The sequence below is a fragment of the Dysidea avara genome, chromosome 2 (assembly GCF_963678975.1).
Source record: "Dysidea avara chromosome 2, odDysAvar1.4, whole genome shotgun sequence".
NCBI classification, from domain to species: Eukaryota; Metazoa; Porifera; class Demospongiae; order Dictyoceratida; family Dysideidae; genus Dysidea; species Dysidea avara.
The window spans coordinates 582,702-601,708 of record NC_089273.1 but is presented as its reverse complement, the minus strand read 5'-3'; the positions used below and the strand labels follow the sequence as shown (position 1 = coordinate 601,708).

At 37.9% G+C, this 19,007-nt stretch overlaps 2 protein-coding genes and 1 long non-coding RNA gene across 17 annotated transcripts in view; 2 read left to right on the top strand and 1 right to left on the bottom strand.

Annotated features, from left to right (window-relative positions):
- LOC136246413 (uncharacterized) overlaps positions 1-19,007 on the top strand; it is a 339,040-nt gene that overhangs the window by 144,582 nt on the left and 175,451 nt on the right. The gene's annotated exons all lie outside the window — the stretch shown is intronic.
- LOC136246420 (uncharacterized) overlaps positions 1-19,007 on the bottom strand; it is a 423,931-nt gene that overhangs the window by 267,452 nt on the left and 137,472 nt on the right. The gene's annotated exons all lie outside the window — the stretch shown is intronic.
- Positions 1,118-4,591, top strand: LOC136246416 (uncharacterized). The gene is made up of 13 exons (XM_066037838.1): positions 1,118-1,621; positions 2,062-2,118; positions 2,167-2,300; positions 2,436-2,475; positions 2,531-3,125; positions 3,292-3,414; positions 3,466-3,591; positions 3,649-3,679; positions 3,782-3,857; positions 3,906-4,032; positions 4,082-4,190; positions 4,246-4,319; positions 4,376-4,591. Exons 5-10 carry the CDS (start codon positions 3,063-3,065, stop codon positions 3,922-3,924), a joined length of 438 nt encoding a protein of 145 aa, XP_065893910.1. The 5' UTR covers positions 1,118-1,621; positions 2,062-2,118; positions 2,167-2,300; positions 2,436-2,475; positions 2,531-3,062; the 3' UTR covers positions 3,925-4,032; positions 4,082-4,190; positions 4,246-4,319; positions 4,376-4,591.

Sequence of the window (19,007 nt, the reverse complement as noted above, 5' to 3'; positions counted from 1 at the left end):
AAGTTTGTAGAGGAAAAAAAAATTCCTGGGAAGCGTACCTTGACACATGCGTTTTCGCATACAATACTGTATGGCATGACTCAACTAATTATACACCATTCGAGTTGATGTTTGGAAGGAAGCCGTTGCTTCCAATTGATATTGATGTAGAAAAGAAGGATACAGAAGTACTTTTAGATGACTACAATAAAGCTAGAAATTACCCTTTCGATGAAGCAAGAGAAGTGCATGAAATGGTGCTTGAAGCAGCTAAGGATAACATAGCAAAAGCACACCTGAAGCAGAAATTGCAATATGATAAAAGACATTTTAAACCAGGTGGGCTACAATTGTTACATTCTAGATGATCCATTTTGTTTCACTTGCTTGCATAGGTTGTTACTCAGTTGGAGCTAACATGTTGGTAAAAGATTTTAATCGAAAGAAAAGGAAGGGAGGAAAGTTAGATTACAAGTGGAGAGGTCTCTACACCATTACCAAATGCTTGGGTCGAGGACTGTACTCTTTGAAGGCAGCAGATAGTTCACATGAGATCACTAGGATAAACGGTGCCCACCTTAAGCAGTACTTATCTCTAGGGTCCCACCGATTATGCTCATAATTTTACCTATTATGCTATGCTGCACTGCTCAAAAATTCACCTATTATGCTTAAATTAATGCTCAATATTTACCTATTATGCTCGATTATGCTCAATGTTAATGCCTTAGTTCATATGCTTTGCTACTACTTTAACACTGTATAGAAAAAAAAATGAGTGGCTGGAGCATAAATGATAAATTCTTGCTGCATGTAAGAGAAAAGATCGATATACTCTAATAAAACAGTCAGTTTGATGATTGTTCTATTAGAGTTACTGACTGCTCTATTAGAGTATATCGATCTTATTTTGCAATTGTCATTTTCCAGCAAGAATTTATACTATCGTACAAATATTTAACCTATTATGCTGGCATTATGCTCAATGCTTTTAGGTACCTATTATGCTCAAAATTATGCCAGCATAATCGGCGGGTCCCTACTTATCTCCTATACACTATGTAAGTTGCTATAATATAGGGTTGTGCGTACATTTTGTTTAATGTGCATGTATGTATATAGGGACCGGATTCCAAACAAGACAGTGACAGCTCTTTAAAGAATCGTGACAGTAACCAATCTCAATCAGACAATCAATCTGTAAACAGTAATTCTGTCTGCTCTGGAAAGTCAGTGCAAGGAGCTCGAGGAAACCGTGATGGCTCGTATTCTATCATTCACAATACTATACCTCAGGGAAATATTGGATTTATTGACCAACACAGCCTCTCCCTAGATCGCTCTTTCTATGAAGTGGGGAGAAAGGACAATTCTGTCTGCTCTAGAAGTTCAATGCAAGGAGCTTGAGGAAATCATGATGGCTCGTATTCTATCATTCACAATACTATATCTCATGGAGATATTGGCTTTATTGACCAACATGGGCTCTCACTGGATCACTCTTTGTATGAAGTGGGCAGAAATGACAATGAACCAGCAGATGCTAGCTCACCTATTAAACCAGGTGGATTTCTCCCAGTGTTCTTTAAAGATAGAAAGCTTCTATCACCTATTGTACAATTGCCAGCGGTGTGTTCTAAAGGTACAAGATTTTGCAGTGTGCATATATATAATTATGTAGTGATAACTTAATCTGGGGGTATAGATAGTAGGACTTCAATTATTCAAGCCCTTAAATATTGGAGCATGTACAACTAACTGCTCTATTTTGATGCCAGCTGTACTTTTTAGTATAATATGATTAGAGTACTTGACTGAAGTTCTATATATTTTTGTGAATATAACACTCGAAGAATTTTAAAATTTCTGAACAAGAAAGTTTCAGTACAGCGCAGAATTTCCTATAGACTTTCCTGAACAGCTCCTGAAAATTTCCTGTAAATTTTAATATTCTTCAAGTGTAAGCTTCAATTTATCTTGTCTGAATACTTTTGTGATTGAACTGGCATATGTATGTATGTATGCTGAGATAATGGAATATTGAGAATATGTTTATACCCCCATTGTTTGTACATCATGTAGTAAGCCCATCCAAAATTCCTGCTTTCGACAAAAGTGTTAGCTGTGAAGCATCGCAAGGTAAATGTGTGGTATTATGATGCATGCATTAAGTATCACCTTACCTAGGAAAGGACCATGTTGCATTAATATTGGATTTACCAACAGGCATTAGTAAATGTAAAAGAAAACTTCAATTTTCAGATGATGACAATGTGGCAAGGCAACAAAATCCTAGGAAGAGAAAACGTAAACTTCTCAAGGTATGCGTAATTGTTATACAAGCCAGTCTACCCCTTCATAACCATTGCCAACTTTATGTATAGTAGCTAATATGCACACAGTATACATGCTCTAGAATTCAACTTCACTCAACCAATTTTATTTTGGTTATTTAGACAGATAATTGTTGAAACGGATGTGCAAGAGAAATCAAAGGTATTCATAATTTTGATCACTCACATTATTGCTATTGCAACCATAAAAATTACAGTGTGATGCTTATGGCCATGTCACTACTGGTATCCTGATCAATTCTACCACTACTGCCGTCCCAGTAAATTCTACCACCAGTAGGGCTGGGCGGTTTCTCGGTATTATAGTAATACCGCGGTATTGCAATGAAACGATATCTGTATCGCGTAGATTTCGGTGAAACGATAATATCATGATATCGATATTATTACGATTTTTAGTGTTTGTGACACCTTATTAAGCCCTTAAGGTTGTTATAATGCACCTCAAATAATCACGTGATACTACTGCAAACAAGGACCTAGTACTAGCTAATCATTTTTTTACAGAGATCGAGATACTCTAATAGAACAGTCAGCTAGGTTCGAGATACCCTAATAAAGCAGTCAGCTACTCTAATATAGCAGTCATCTTTAATAACCGCGATAAATAGTAATATCGTGATATATTTCTGCACGATATATCGTGAAGCGAAACTCCAATACCGCCCAGCCCTAACCACCAGTACAGCTAAAACTACGACCATCCCAGTGAACTCTACCTCTACAGCTATGCCTACAACTACAGCAGTCCCAGACAAGTCTACCACTACAGCTATCTCAACTAGTTCTAAGGTATCTATTGGTGTTACATCTTCAACAACAACTAAAAAGTTGTGCATACTTTAACATTAAATTTCATATCTAATACGTAGTTTCTAGCTTATGTATATGCATACAAGTTTATTATAATGCTCTTGTATATATTGTATATTGTTGTATGTGCTTGCTTTAATAACAGAAACAATTGGAAAGCATTTTAAAAGGGCAGCCATGTCATGTAGTGAAGGCAAGAATTGGTAGGTTTACCATACACCATGGAAGTTTCCATACATTGAAGCCTGGAACTTATATCAATGATGAGGTTAGGTATAATATAGAGTCATGTTGATTATTTGACATGTCCAACTAAAAGATTGTCAATGGATACCTTCGACTGATAGCAAACATACACGGGAATTGTTATATCATTGGAACATTTTCATTGACAGCTATAATTAACCGTGCTGCTGTCAACATTTCTTCACATTTATTGTCAAAGGTATATTGTAACTCATGCAAAAGTCCACTACAACTATATACTTTATGTCACATGTAGGAGATATTAACTACAAAGAAGATGCTTGCAGGTTTGCACAACCAAGGCACCAATTATTGGATATTCGTTATAAGTTCATAATTTGTAGTGCATGCAGCTATATACATTTGTGCATTTGTCATAAATCATGTAGGCAATAGATCTGGAAGCAAAAATCTTTTACCATCTGAACCCATCTGGATCAAGCCATTCTGCTCGTGGGACTTTTGGTGCAGTTTTCCATTATAATGAACGTCAGTTTTTTATACTATACATAGGAAATATTTCAAGACATGAAACAACTTCTTGGGGACAGATAAGATCAACATAGAGAAATTTAGATTAGTACAATTGGAAAAACGTGTTCAATATGATGGTTGTAGCTGCGGAGTTTACTGCTTAAAGGTATACATTAAAGCTAGTGTCATTTCCGCCTTGTACTGTACATGTTTAGATGGTTGAACAGCTAATTCTATCAGGGAAAATCAATGAAACGTAGTTAAGATGTGTAAATGTTGACAAAGCCCGTGAGAATATTGGAATCACTTTGCTGTCATATTCAAGTATATACAACTACATGCATCTATATAGTTTGTATACTATAATTCCATTCTGTAGCAGATATGCGTGAAAGATGTATGATGTGTGGAGCAGGTGATACCAGTGTAAGCCATCCAGATTATAATGATTGGGTGAGTGAGTTCTTTGGCCATGCACACTCTATGTATTATATAGCTATCCATCACAGGTAAAATGTGATAAATGCAAATCCTGGAGCCACACAAAGTGTGCTGGTGTTAAACTAGATGATATTAAGAGCAAAGCATTCCATTGCTTAGAATGCTTCTCTAGCATAAATAAAACTAGTCATTTTATAGATGTGTAAGACGTGGCTTGTTTTGTGTACCTGAGGGTTACAGCTGTACTATTATTATTGTCTGCTGCATATGATCTTAAAACTTTATCACAGTCAAACTGTTCATTGATTTTACACATGCTATTGATGGTATAAAAGTAATCCATGCATGCATGCACCCCTCCCCCAAAAAACACCGCTGAAGTGATAGCTCAAGTCACAATTATGCAAGAACATGCATACAGAACTATATAGTTTGCAATAGTAAAACATCTAAACAGTAGCAACATAGCTATGCATGTGGCACAACTTAAAAAAAATTGGTATGCATAGCTATATAGCTACAATGGTGAGTGAAAAAATAGTGTGCGATGTAACTATAATCCATGGCTGAATATGTAGCTAGCTAGCAGGCTCCATAAACAGCTTAATGATCATGGATCTGAAGCTTAATAATCATGTGATCTGAAACATTAACATCATCAAGTAAAGGGCGTAGCCAGAAATTTCAAATAGGTGAGGCAGACTTGGCATTGCTTTATGGTAGCCTTAAAATGATGCATGCACTAGAGTACACTCCACACACTTTAACATGTATATATTATAGAATAGCTAGGGGGCTCTGATCTGTGGACATAAGTTAGGTCATCTGAAGTTAGACTACATGGAGGGTGATTTCAGCAGTGTAGTAAAGCTACAACTGTTGTGATAGGATCAGGGCTGCTGAAAGAATTCAAGAGGCCTGGGCCAAAAAAAAGAATATGGGGCCCTATTATACCAGTAATTACACTTTAGTGTGCTTTGCATGCGAAGCATACCAATTTAATGTAGAGGGGTCTGGGGGCATGCTCCCACAGGAGAGTTTTGAAAATTAGACCCTCTGAAATTGAATTTGAAAGTGTTTTCAGTAGCATTTTGTTGATAATTTTATTGGACTGGTGGTTACTCTATTCCCTACTGAGACTTTTTTCGAAAAGTACATCTCTGAAATTGAATCTGAGACAATTTTAACAGCTTGCTAGAGTAATTATACTACAACTGAAAATTTGCCTGACTGTTCTATTAGAGTACTTCGATCTTTCTATGGTAGAACAGTGGGGTCCCCTGGAGCCTGGGGCCCAGGACATTTTGCCCCAGTTCCCCCTCCCCCCACCCCCCGTTGACCGCCCTGGATAGGATAACTATTAGGGGGACTGCTCTAATAGGGTATAACTACTCTATAAGGGTGACTGCTTTATTAGGGTGACTGCTCTATTAGAGTATGTCGATCTCAATCTAACTTGACCATTTCTGTTCTAATCCTCAGAAGCCCTTTTAGAATAGACTCTTACTAATCTATACAGGAGGTAAGTTGAATTATAAATCACATGTTAATTGCTAATGCTTCAATACTATATTTAATTGCTAATATAAGTGTACAATGAGCTGTTTCTCAGTCATGCAACTACCAAAATTTTGGTGAGGCACTTGCCTCACCTGCCTACATGGTAGCTACACCATTGCAAGTTATCCTTCTCCGCCGTCTCTGGCACGCGCACTGAGCGGCCAGGTCTATGATGTAAGCCTGTCCACGATTGCGCCTATAGTCTCACCTATATAATTATACTGAGCAAGCCCGTGGCCGGACCAATTTTGGATACCAAAATTGGTCCAGCCGGACCAATTTTGGTCCACTAAATTTGGTTCGGCCGGACCACTTATAGCTTCCAAAACTGGTCCGGCCGGACCAATTTTACCCAGACCGATTTTTCCGTGACACTTCCTGTCAATATACTCTTTTTTTAAATAATATTTTTTAATTATTCAAACACACACACAAAATTGCATCTAGTTCATCAGTCAGAAAGAGGGAGCTTTCCCTCACTCACAGCAAGAGAAAAGTCAGTGAGATCTTTATGAGGCTGACCAGCAGCAGAACGACTTCCACGAAGACAAATGATAGCTGAACGCGTTAGGGAAAAAGTCCCCTACCTTAGATGAGTTTTGTACCAACCTGAACATGCATTATGATCACACCTGTGCACAACAATCTTTTTGATTTCTGCACAGTAACAAATATAATACTAATAAGAAAAGGTAATCTGCAGCGAATAAAGGTGATCATAACATTATATTATTGTTGATTCTTCTTTGTAGCAAGGAGTGAGGCTAATCTTTTGTAGGTGGTTTCTGCAGGCTTGCTCATTCCTCCCAAAGCTGAGAACACAAGAGGTGTGAATGATGCCCTTTCAATTTCACGCACACGTTGTTCGTAAGTCCTACGCTTTTCTCGATCATGAGACCGAAAGCAACTGGAAAGAGAATTGCAGCGATTTGTGTTGGCAAATGGATTAAAAACACAAACATCAAAGTAAGCTTGTTGATGATGAACACCCCAGAATCCCTGAGCTCTCACATCCAAACAAGCACCACATTCAGTATTTGCAGGGCGATGAAAAAATCGTTCACTAGAGACAGGCTGCAAAGTAGGCTCAGTGGCTACATTTGGACAAACTTCTGACATTAACTGGGCTGTAATATCTATAACTTCGTTATGGCGTAATGTTGGATAACCACCATGGGAACAGGTAAAAGCATGTTCAACTGTAAACAAAGTCCCACAGATACACTCAGTAGGCAGATGGAGTAGAGTCCAGCCATAACGGAGGCAAACAGCATCACGGAAATCACTCTTATGCAGAGCAAACCCATGCTCATCAATCGGTAAAGCAGTCAACCAGCTGGATACTCCCTTCAAACAAGCAAATTCTCTAGCACGCTGCAGATCCAGAGAAAGCTGGGGATGAAGAGCAGAAGCCAACTCTTCACAGCTGCGACGGTTCTTAAGATAGATTTCCTGCTTCAAAACAAATTGCTTATCAAGTTCAGTGACAGTGAACTCAGTTATCTGTTCAATAAGGAGAGATACCAGGGGACCAGTCACTTTCTGTGAAGAATCAAACTGAGCAACAGATGACACACATGGGTTAATAATGCCAAAACCACCCAAGTGTGGAGGCAATGACAGTAATTGTCTCTCAAGATCACTAAATACACATTTACCAGTTAAGGTGGGCAGGAAATGCAAACGGATATTTTGTTCCAAAGGGGAAAGTGACTCAGAAATATTGGGCAAAGTTCTGGAGAGATAAATCCATATTCCAAACAATCCATGAGTAAGAGCAGAAAACGCAGCATGTGGCTGTGAAGTAGCAAATTCAAACAACTTAGACAGTTCATCAGACCACTAACTGCTTGAAGTTTCTTAGTTTACTAGAGTGGTATATCCCCAGTATATGGAACAGTTAATTGTTTGGAATTTTAGTAGCTTTTCAGTAAACCTGCATTCACTGATGTTTACTGAGAGTTTAAAACTTAGTAAAACAATTATGTTCCATATACTTAAAGTTACTGACATTTTACAATCAGTATAACTGGGCACAACTACAGTAAAGCAGCTTAACAAATTAGTAAACTAAGAACCTTCAAGCAGTGACTCTTTAACCTTCCCATTCACATATGATTCAACAAAGGCAGGAGATCCCAGAGCAGAACCAAGGTAGCGTTTTCCCTCAGTAGTGATTTGAATGCTAGTGTCTGTAAAATTGAATGTGCCTACACAACATGCTCCTCCTTAACAATCAGAAATGTTTTAGCTGAGTTAACAAAATAGCCATATTGGGGTCCAATATCGCATAACATATTCCACCAGGATCTCAAATTGGTAAGAAAACCTGCTGCTGCAGCATCATCCACATACCACACCTCTTTAATATGGTCATGCAAACGGTTAATCATTGGAACTAAGGCCAAGGCATACATAGCCATGGCCAAAGGATCTTCCTGTGTAGTACCTTCATGTGATAGAATGGTCTCACCTCCAACAAAGAGTTTGGCATCAGTACGATAAGTATTTATGACAATATTCGACAAGACAGGACAAACAGATGGAATGTTGACTAAAGCAAGCTGGCGATTCAAATTATTAAAGGAATTAGAAGCATCCACTAATAAAGCAGCCTGAGTAGAACTGCCATCAAAAATGTGTCTCAAAGCATGGACAGCAGATTCACAGCCAGATGGTTGACCAGCACATAGTTGAAGAGAACCAGCAGATTTTTGTATCTCCACACTAGTCACTGAAAGGATAGTTTTACTTATGATTCTTCTAACAACTTCACCAACACCAATTGGCCAAACTCCTGGATTTTTATCTAAAGCAATTAGATGACAAGCAGTATAAGCCTCCAAACCAGATGGATCCACAATTCTGTACATAAGTGTCGAGCAAAAGAAGCTAAAGCATTACATATATCAGCAGAGGCACTATGATAGGAAGTACAGATACGTCGCCAATCATGAGCATCCAAATTAGATGGTCCAGCTGCCCCATCAACATGTAACGCAACTGCATGGATCAAAGAACCAGTGATACAATCATAATATACTGGATGAGGGCGGAAAACATGTGGAGAGGGAGGAATAACTGCACTAGAATCCAAAGGGCGCCCTGCAGGATGTTTGTCAAGTAAAATATCCCTCACACATTTAGAACCAATCCTCTGATCAAGTTTCAAAGGGCCACTACATTCCTGGTTGTTCAATAATCGTAATGTAGCACGAACCTTGCCCTCTAACATCAACTTAGAAAAGGTTACAGAAGTTGAGTTGACTCTCCGATTAATGTGACTTGAACTTAGCCTATGTTGAATAGAACGACCCTCCTCCAGTAACGCCTCTAAATCACCTTTCTGCCACAACTTGAGTCTCCTTTCCAAACACTGAACATGATCACAAGTCTTGGAAGTAGCAAAAGGTTTCTGAAGAACTAGAATTGGCAAAGTCATAGCTGCCTTTAAAGTGACACCTTCCAAACATGATCCAGGGTAATAAGCATTAAAAAGTCTGGACAACTCAGAAACAAACATCTTTCCAAACTTGCCAGAAGGTAAATGAAAAACATTTTTTCTCCAATGTACAACTTCATCATAAGTACGATTAAGCAGCGACATGAATGTCTCACCATCACAGTCGCCCCAAAGGAACTGACTCTTTTCAATTTGAACAAAGGTTGGCAAAGTGATAGAAATTCCCTCACCTGTTGGTTCTGGAACAATTTCATCCTCTTGCAAAATCTCTGGTGTCCTGAAACCTTGTTCATCCTCTGTAGTGTTTAACAACCCTCTCCTGAGCTTGTAATGGAGCTGAAATAATCCACTTTTATTTTGTAGCTGTTTTTCAGGATCCAGTTCAACTTGTACACGCTAGCTGTTTCCCATTATGTAAAATATTTCTATGTAGATTTAACAACAGAGCTTTGGAAGATTTTATTCAGGGGATCCATACTATATACTACTATTATACTGTATCATATACATATACAACTGACACAATTACACATCACACATGTCACAAAGGTGTACAATAAACACATCATCATCAATGTGTACACATGTTATGTACATACAATAATAACATTATCAAGATTAACTTACTTTCTATACATACATCAAATTTGATGAAATCAACATGAAATAAAGAAGTATATACAAAGTAACAAAAGTAGTTCAAAGAACACATCACACACATAGACACAATCAATGTGATATTCACAATAACAATATGCCTTGTGCTGTATTAGTCTCTCGCCCACACCCTCGTGCTATTTTTTCCATATTGCACTAGCGGCGGTGCTTTAACTAGTATATATACAACTGACACAATTAAAAGTCACACTGTACAATAAACACGTCTTCATCAATGTGCACCCATGTTACGTACATACATTAACAATATCATTAATTGAATCAAGATTACTTATGATAACTTACATACTATGCATCCATCAAAGTTGATGAAATCAACATGAAATAAAGAAGTATATACACAGTAACAAAAGTAGTTCAAAGAACACATCACACATTGATATAATCAATGTGTACACATGTAATATTCACAATAACAATATACTGTACCTATAGGTAGTGGTGGGAAGTAACTCGGTTATATCATAAAACCCTGATTAAATGATACCAGTATCATCAAAAATTCTTAGAAATGATATTATCGCGATATCAAGATTACCGCTGCACTCTCCAATAATATATATCTGTATTGACTACTGTAAACATGGCAGGATGTCATTCCACTGGTGTTGTAGCTACAGAAAAGGTGCATGTGAGGATCCAGATCCAGACTGTAGATTCAGGGGTGGGGAATGGGGGTGGGGGTGGTAAGGATAGATCAAGATACTCTAATAGAGCAGTCATCAATGCTCTAATAGAGCAGTCATCAATACTCTAATAGAGCAGTCAACTACAAGAGAGTATTCATGTGAGCATGGCTCAAACTGTGGGAAGATAAGCAAACTCTGTCCAATCCTGTGTCGATGGCATCGTTTCCATTACCTATGCAGATTTACCATGTTGAACATCAATAAAAGTTTTTATTGTCATAAAGGATTAATTGGACTTTATTAATGAATCAAGGAAGAATTTTACACATTGTAGCAATATATAAATGCGGGTGTTGCAAAACTGAGTATGACCTTCTCCTGTTATATTTAGCAGAATGCATGGGAATCTATAGAACTCCTGAATTTGTGACCAGATTTTACAAAACCGATCCAAATCGCACATCAGGCAAAATCAAACTAACATCACCAGTGGATAGCTACACTATCGTACTAGTAGTTTTGACACTCAGTACCACTCAAACTACTTGAGGCTGGTCCCAACAGACGTCTTTTCTGTGGGGTGTATACAGCTCGAATGGCGGTTTTAAGCCTTGTGAAGGACTGAAGGACCTGGCTTGGCAAGGATCGGTGGTTTACTGGTGGACAGCCTGATAATGTAGGCCAAACATTTTTACTGTGGATTTTGCTACATATCAACCACTAAGGTGCCAGCATAGCCCTGTAATCTCATCTTTGGACTCCAATTGTGGTCTGCCTCTATTTTGAGGTCTATCTCTTGCCCTCCCCGCCACTCCCCACCCCTTTGTGAGCACTCGTGATACTACTTCGCTTGTCCAAACAGCTCAGATTTTCTATCTTATTTGGCGGGAAACTCTACAAGCAGCTACAAGAACTGAAAGTGGTCTGAAAGGTAACAGATTGATGCATCTTTAGTGTATGTTTCATACGCATTCTTGCTATCCTTGGAGAGTTATGCTGGCTTGAATTCTTTAAAACCGTTTATCTCGAAACTTCTAATGTGCAATTTGGATCGTTATTCCAAAATCCAGTCACATTTATGTCATGCGCTTAGACACGTGCACAACTTCACTACACTTAATTGTAGCAAATTGAAGTCTATCTGATGTCTGTATCTCCATGTATATTTCAATGAACGGTACATACATGACATCATTGCCATGCATATAAATCATTACATTCATGATGCTGTATTATGTCACTTGTGTAGGCAGGTGTAGTTTGATAATATAGAGAACCTGTCAAAATGTAATAAAATTAATATCATGATAATTAGTAATATCGTGATATTTTCCCACAGTAAAATTTCAATACCACACAGTGCTACCTATAGGATCAAATCAAATTAAATATGTATTCATTTATTTGTGAGTGTTCTCTTACTATAATACAAAATGTGGTGCTAAATAATGTATAGACTAGCTATTTTCCATTATGTAAAACAAATTATTTCTATGAAGATTTTTTATTGACAGAGCTTTGGATGAATTTATTCAGAGGATCCATACAGTATACCTGTATTGTGGGAAAAATATCATGATATTACTAATTATCACTCTTTTAATATTTTGATACAGTGACTTGAAAAGTAGTTGGGTTCTTACAGAGTGACTTGATCATGCTAATCCCTCTACAGCCTCACTCTACAAGGAGCCTTGTTTCCAGCTGATCTTTCTATAGAGTGATTTTGTCTAGCTGATCTCTCTATATACAGCGTGATTTGTTTCTAGCTGATCTGACTTATTTCTAGCTGAACTCCTAGAGAAGAGCCTGTGAAAATGTGATGATAAACCATGAAATTTCATGTAGTTTTCAAGGACACTACCTATAAAAATTCATGGACACTGCCTAAAAAAATTTGACAATTTATGGCCACTGCAACCATGAAATTTCCTTGTGCCATTAAATAATTTGTCAGTGCTATAAAATTACCATGAAATCATGAGTATTTCATGGCATGGATATTACAATGAAATATCAATGAAATGACTTTAATGGCACTTAATGGGGATTATTTTACTGTTCATGGATAATTCAGAGGCGTTTCATGGCACTGTTCTCTGGTAGTGCTACACAGTGAGACTTCATTCTATCTGATCTCTGTACAGGGTGGCTTATTTCTGACTAATCTTTCAACAGAGTGATTTATTTTAAGCTGATCTCCATACAGGATGATTTGTTTCTAGCTCTCTCTACAGGGTGACCTGATCCTGCTATAGGGTGATTTGTTTCAAGCTGATCTTTCTACAGGGTGATTGAAATGTAGCTAATCTTGCTACAGGGTGATTGAAATGTAGCTAATCTTGCTACAGGGTGATTGAAATGTAGCTAATCTTGATACAGGGTGACTTGTTTCTAGCTGATCTCTCTACAGGGTGACTTCTTACTGGCTGAACTCTCTACAGGGTGACTTGTTTCTACCAGATCTCTCTACGGGGTGATTTGTTTCAAGCTGATCTGTCTACAGGGTGATTTGAAATGTAGCATATCTCTTTACAAGGCTACACTTGTTTCTAGCTGTTCTCTCTACAGAGTGACTTCAAATGTAGTTAAATCCTTTGCAGGATAACTTGCTTCTAGCTGATTTCTATACTAAAAGAGTTTGTTTGTAGCTGAACTCTCTACAGAGTTGCTTATTTCTATCTGAATCACTCTACGAAATGTAGCTGAATTCTCTCTAGGTGGTTTGTTTTTAGCTGATCTCTCTACAGGTGACTTGTTTCCAGCTGAACTATCTACAGGGTAACTTATTTCTAGCTGATCTCTCTACAGAATGATTTGTTTTTAGCTGATCTCTACAGGGTGAATTGTGTTTGGCTGATCTCCCTACAGGGTGATTTGTTTCTAGCTGAACTCTCTACAGCGTGACTTGTTTCTGGCTGATCTCTCTACTGGATGATTTGAAATGTAGCTTGTCTTTTTACAAGGTTATTTGAGCTCTCTACAGGGTGACTTCAAGTGGATTTGAACTCTTTGCAGGATAACTTGTTTCTAGCTGATCTTTCTACTGAAAGAGTTTGTTTGTAGCTGAATTCTCCACAGAGTTGCTAATTTCTAGCTGAACCACTATGAAATGTAACTGAATTCTGTATGGGTGACTTGTTTCTAGCTGATCTCTCTATGGGTGGCTTGTTTCCAGCTAAACTCTTTACAGGGTGACTTGTTTCTAGCTGATCTCTCTACAGGGTGATATGTTTCTACCTGGTCTCTACAGGGTGAATTGTTTCTAGATGAGCTCTATATGGGGTGACTTGCTTGTAGTTGAACTCTCTACAGGTTGATTTGTTTGTAACTGAACTCTCTGCAGAACAATTTGTTTTTGATACTAGTTGAAAGGTTACTTGATTGTAGTCGACCTCCCTATGTTGTTAGCTGAACTCTCTGCATGATGACTTGATTGTAGCTGAACGTTCTAATAGAGTAACTTTTACGCAGCTGAATTTTCTATTAGGGTGACTGCACTATAATTAGAGTATCTTGATCGTGCACTTGTTACACTTAGTTCACTTTCATAGTGTAGCTCAGTGGATTTTACTCTGATCCCACTGAAAGATCACTCTAAAATGATTTATCTACCCCTCTACCTGATTTCAGTTACTTCTGTTAACTAGTTTGCCTGGTAGGTGTGGCAAGTATTACTTTTTTTATCAACAAAATTCGATCGTGCGAATTTTACATATGGTTGGCATTTTTGTTATAACTCCATGACTGTTACTGCGATTTCTTTCAAACAACAAAATGTTTGCACTACGATGGTTACTCCATGTACAAACCGATTTCCAAGGTATTCCTTCAAACGGTTTACCCTGTGGCCGTGACAAAAAATCGAGGCCACTCCAGATAAATTCTCTGTTTCCCGTCCTGGACTCGGGCATATTTGCATGCGGGCGGTCCATTTCCATTATTTCATTATAAGGTTGGCAGTTGCTATCAGATTTTTCGAAACTCGCACATAACTCCCTTGTTCTTTATCCAAAGTATACAAGATTTGGACTGTAAGTGTGTTAAATTACGTTCCTACAGCCCTCCAAATTTGAAGAAAATCGACTAAAGCATACGCGAGTTATAGCAATTTTTCTAAGTGGTGCGAAAAGAAGAAGATAAAGAAAAATACAAAGAAACTAATACGAACTTTGAAGACGCATATCTCAGTGATGGCCTGGCGGATTCAGCTCAAAATTGAAATGGGAGGTGCCCCACCCCGAGGGAGTGTCCACAGCAAAATGGTTAATTTTTGTCCAGCCATTATCAAGTTACGTATGCGTGAAACGGCATTTTCTTGGTTCCTGTAAAATACACACTTGTCTGTCGCGCTCCCGCACTGGCTGTACTTGGCTGCACGACACTCTATCGTGTGTTTTGATCTTGATGTATAACATCATCTCTGTAATTCCTTATCTCAGTTACCTGGATCTACAATCTGTATCTGGATCCTTCTCTTTTCTGAAGCTACAACAGCAGTAGTGTGATGTCCCGCCATGTTTACAGTAGTTAATTATTATGGATATTAAATATAGAACACTGCGATAATCATGATATTGCAATAATATTGTTTCCAAGAATTTTTGACAATACTTGTATCATTTCATCAGAATATCATGGTTTTATGATAATACCGAGATACCGCCCAACTACAAGTCAAAAATTTCACAAAACTAACTAGAGTCAGCTATCAATTATCGGGTACGTACCATGGTTTTCGAACAGCTGCCACTCACTTCATGGAAATCCAACAGCTTAGGTTATTACACCACAAAGTAGCCTACACTAAGCGGCAATTATCCTCCAATAATCAGGTATGTAAGAGTAATAACGTGAGAGCTGCAGCTAATAGTAGGCATTCCAGTATCCGAGATTTTTTAATAAAAAAATTCTCCGTATATTCCCCAATAGAATCCTGGTACAAAATGACAACTCGTGTTTAACTTGGGATTGCTCCGTCGTCCGAGCTCCAATGAGGGTGAAAATTGCTGTGGGGTTTGTCCACACGCTGATCATCATGAAAATCTTAGTTTTATCGTGCGCGTTACATATAAGTAAGTTTTGTGTTGTTTTGTAATCTTTTCAAGCCTTGTAATGTATGTAGAATACTTTAAAACTTTAAAAAACGTACGGTCGGGTGGAAGGTAGTCACTGGTGCTTACTTTAAAGTGCGTAGTTACTTCGCTCGGGTTAGCGATTTTCAGCTCCAGAGCAATTTTCTGATGGCTGTGTCATCAGCTCAAAAGTATAAACCACTTCAAAGTCGGCATAACAATGCCATAATTGAAACCACAACTCCACCTTAGGTATTGTTGCATCATTGTGGCACCTCCACTTTAGTTGTTTACCTTTATAAGTTGTTAACTTGATGTTTTTACCAACTTGAGATAGCCACTTGCCTATGGGCATACACCATTGTATTGAGAAGTGTGCAGTAGGTGAAACATATTTGCTCACCACAAAGCATACAAAGATCGCTGAGATCCAATAAGACCTGAAGTTACTCTCATTACATGTACAAACTTGCAGCTAGAAGCAACTGCAGTTTCAAGACAGTCCAGATTGCTAGATGGCTTCCTGATTCAATTGTGCCATTTTCCCCTGTAAAATGTATGGGGAGCCCTGGAGAAAAAATGTACCTTTTTTCAGTTTTTAAGCACTGTGCATGCCAAAGTAGCTAATTCCAACCCAACAAACTATATATTTCTGAGATCAGCAATCAATACACTATCTATTGAGCATATAAAAAGCCCATTTTTCCAAAATTTTAAGATCAGTCTGGAATGCCTACTAATAGTATGCAAGGTCCGATAAATTCCAGGTTCGAACAAAACCATCCATTTACGAAAATTTCATTTTACTACCGGAAAATAATGCCCATTTTCTTTGTCAAATTTATGTGTAATGTACCTGTGTTCAGTAGCTACCAATGACCAGAAAATGGTTTCGATACCTGTAGCATAGAGGGAGTAAGAGCCTTATGATATTTGGCGGTATTTGCGAACACCATTAATTTTTTATTTAGTCATGCCCACCAGTAGATCTTATGCTTCTACAAGAAATGCACCAGTGCTAAAGTACAAAAACCGGTAATTAAACACCTTGCATGTATAGAACTGTACTGTGATGTTGATATCAAAGATATTTTCATTGTTGCACTGCATTTTGAGCTCCTACATGAAGGAGATGCAAAAAAGTGAAGAAATGAAGTAAGGAGAAGCAACCTACTGACCATCCCTATATGTTAGTCTAGGTGGCCCACCACAAATACAACCATAAAATTTAAAGGGCGTTGCTTTATCTACCTTATATGGGTGCATAAAGTAGCAAAATTTTGACAAAGCTTGCATCTTTTTTCGTTCATATAAGGTAGAAAAAGGAAGGCCCCTCATTTTTTATGGTGATATTTGTAGTGAGTCACCTAGACTAACATATAGGGATGGTCAGGAGGTTGCTTCTCCTTACTTTATTTTTTCACTTTTTGCATCTCCTTCATGTAGGAGCTGAAAATGCAGTGCAACAACGAAAATATCCTTGATATCAACTTCACAGTACAGTTCTATACATGCAAGGTGTTTAATTACCGGTTTCTGTACTTTAGCACTGGTGTATTTCTTGCAGAAGCATAAAATCTACTGGTGGGCATGACTAAATAAAAAAATAATGGCGTTGGAAAATACCGCCAAATATCATAAGGCTCTTACTCCCTCTATGCTATAGGTATCGAAACCATTTTCTGGTCATTGGTAGCTAATGAACACGGGTACATTATACATAAATTTGAAAAAAAATGGGCATTGTTTTCTGGTAGTAAAACGCAATGTTCGTAAATGGATGGTTTTGTTCGAACCTGGAATTTATCGGACCTTGCATACTATTAGCTGCAGCTCTCACTCTATTACTCTTACATACCTGATTATTGGAGGATAATTGCTGCTTAGTGTAGGCTACTTTGTGGTATAATAACCTAAGCTGTTGGATTTCTATAAAGTGAGTGGCAGCTGTTTGAAAACCATAGTGTCCGTTAATTGATAGTTGACTCTAGTGTACCATCACATTGTAAAGGGAAGGCAAGTCTTAAGTATTGTACACAATCCTATTGTTTGTCTGTGCCATGACTTAATCTGATCAGATAAAGGATCTGTGGAATATGCTTTTCAGGTTCCCTATTACCGTATAGTAAAAAACTTTGGCGGTAAAAAAGTGTGACGAAACCCTTCTGTTGAAAAAATTGGCGGAAAAAACTTTGGCGATTGAAATAATACTCGCCAAAGTTTTTACCGCCAAAAATTTTACTGTACGGCACGTAAGGATATTAAACAAAAAGGTGTCAACTCATCAGTTACGTAGTGTAGTAAGTGTATAGGTAGCTAGCGTTGTTGTTGTAGCAGTACTTTTGTAGTTACCGATCTAGCAACGTGGTAGCAAAGGCGCGTACTTCGCGGCTATCTCCCTCGATTCAGAGAGCGACCGTATTTACTTTTCCAGTGAACTCCAGTAGCAGAGGTTATCACATATATCAAAGCATTTGGCCTAATCCATCGAGAGACGATGAACTAGCTGACATGCGAACGGCCGGGAAGCAGGCCGGAAATTCTATCCCAAGGAGTGCTTACACTGAACAGTGGGGCAAATTCCTAGGAAGATCTCATAAGTCAGCTCGATCTTTATTGCGTGGCGGTACAAACTAACCTTCATCTCAAGTTCTAGTTACTCAATGTGCTCGTAAAATAATTGGTGAAAAAAATTTGGCGAATTGAACGCTGTTCGCCAAATTCGTCAAAGTTTTTTACCGCCAAAGTTTTTTACTATATGGTATTCTTTCTAGCAATTCTTTTTTTCTTTGCCTATTATTTCTGACATTATTAGATTATTGACATGAAAATACACTGTAAAATAAGGAAAAATCCTGTAGATCCTGATCTTGATGTTACAAAACTTCTAGTGCAAATGTAAAATGTGACCGGATCTTGGAAACCTACCTTTTGGGCACAAGATAATTTTTTGGGAAAACTCAAATGAAAGTTTCAACAATATTTTTTTAAAATAAATTTTTTACACATTTGGATAAAGCAACTATTAAACCTTCTTGCTGTGAAGTTTCACACCCATAGCTTCTTTTTCCTAGGAGATATGAATGATTATATCAGACCATGTAGTAATTTCACATGCGTGGGACAACAAGTAACTTACAAATTGGGTGATTTGTTCGGGTGCTGGAATGGCTAAAACTTAGTCTTAGACAATGATACATGGCATTTAATTGCAGAAAAGTACTAAGAATACTTCATTAAACTATCAGAAATGTCTTTTAAAGTATTTTAGATGGTAAGAATGGAATTATTAGTA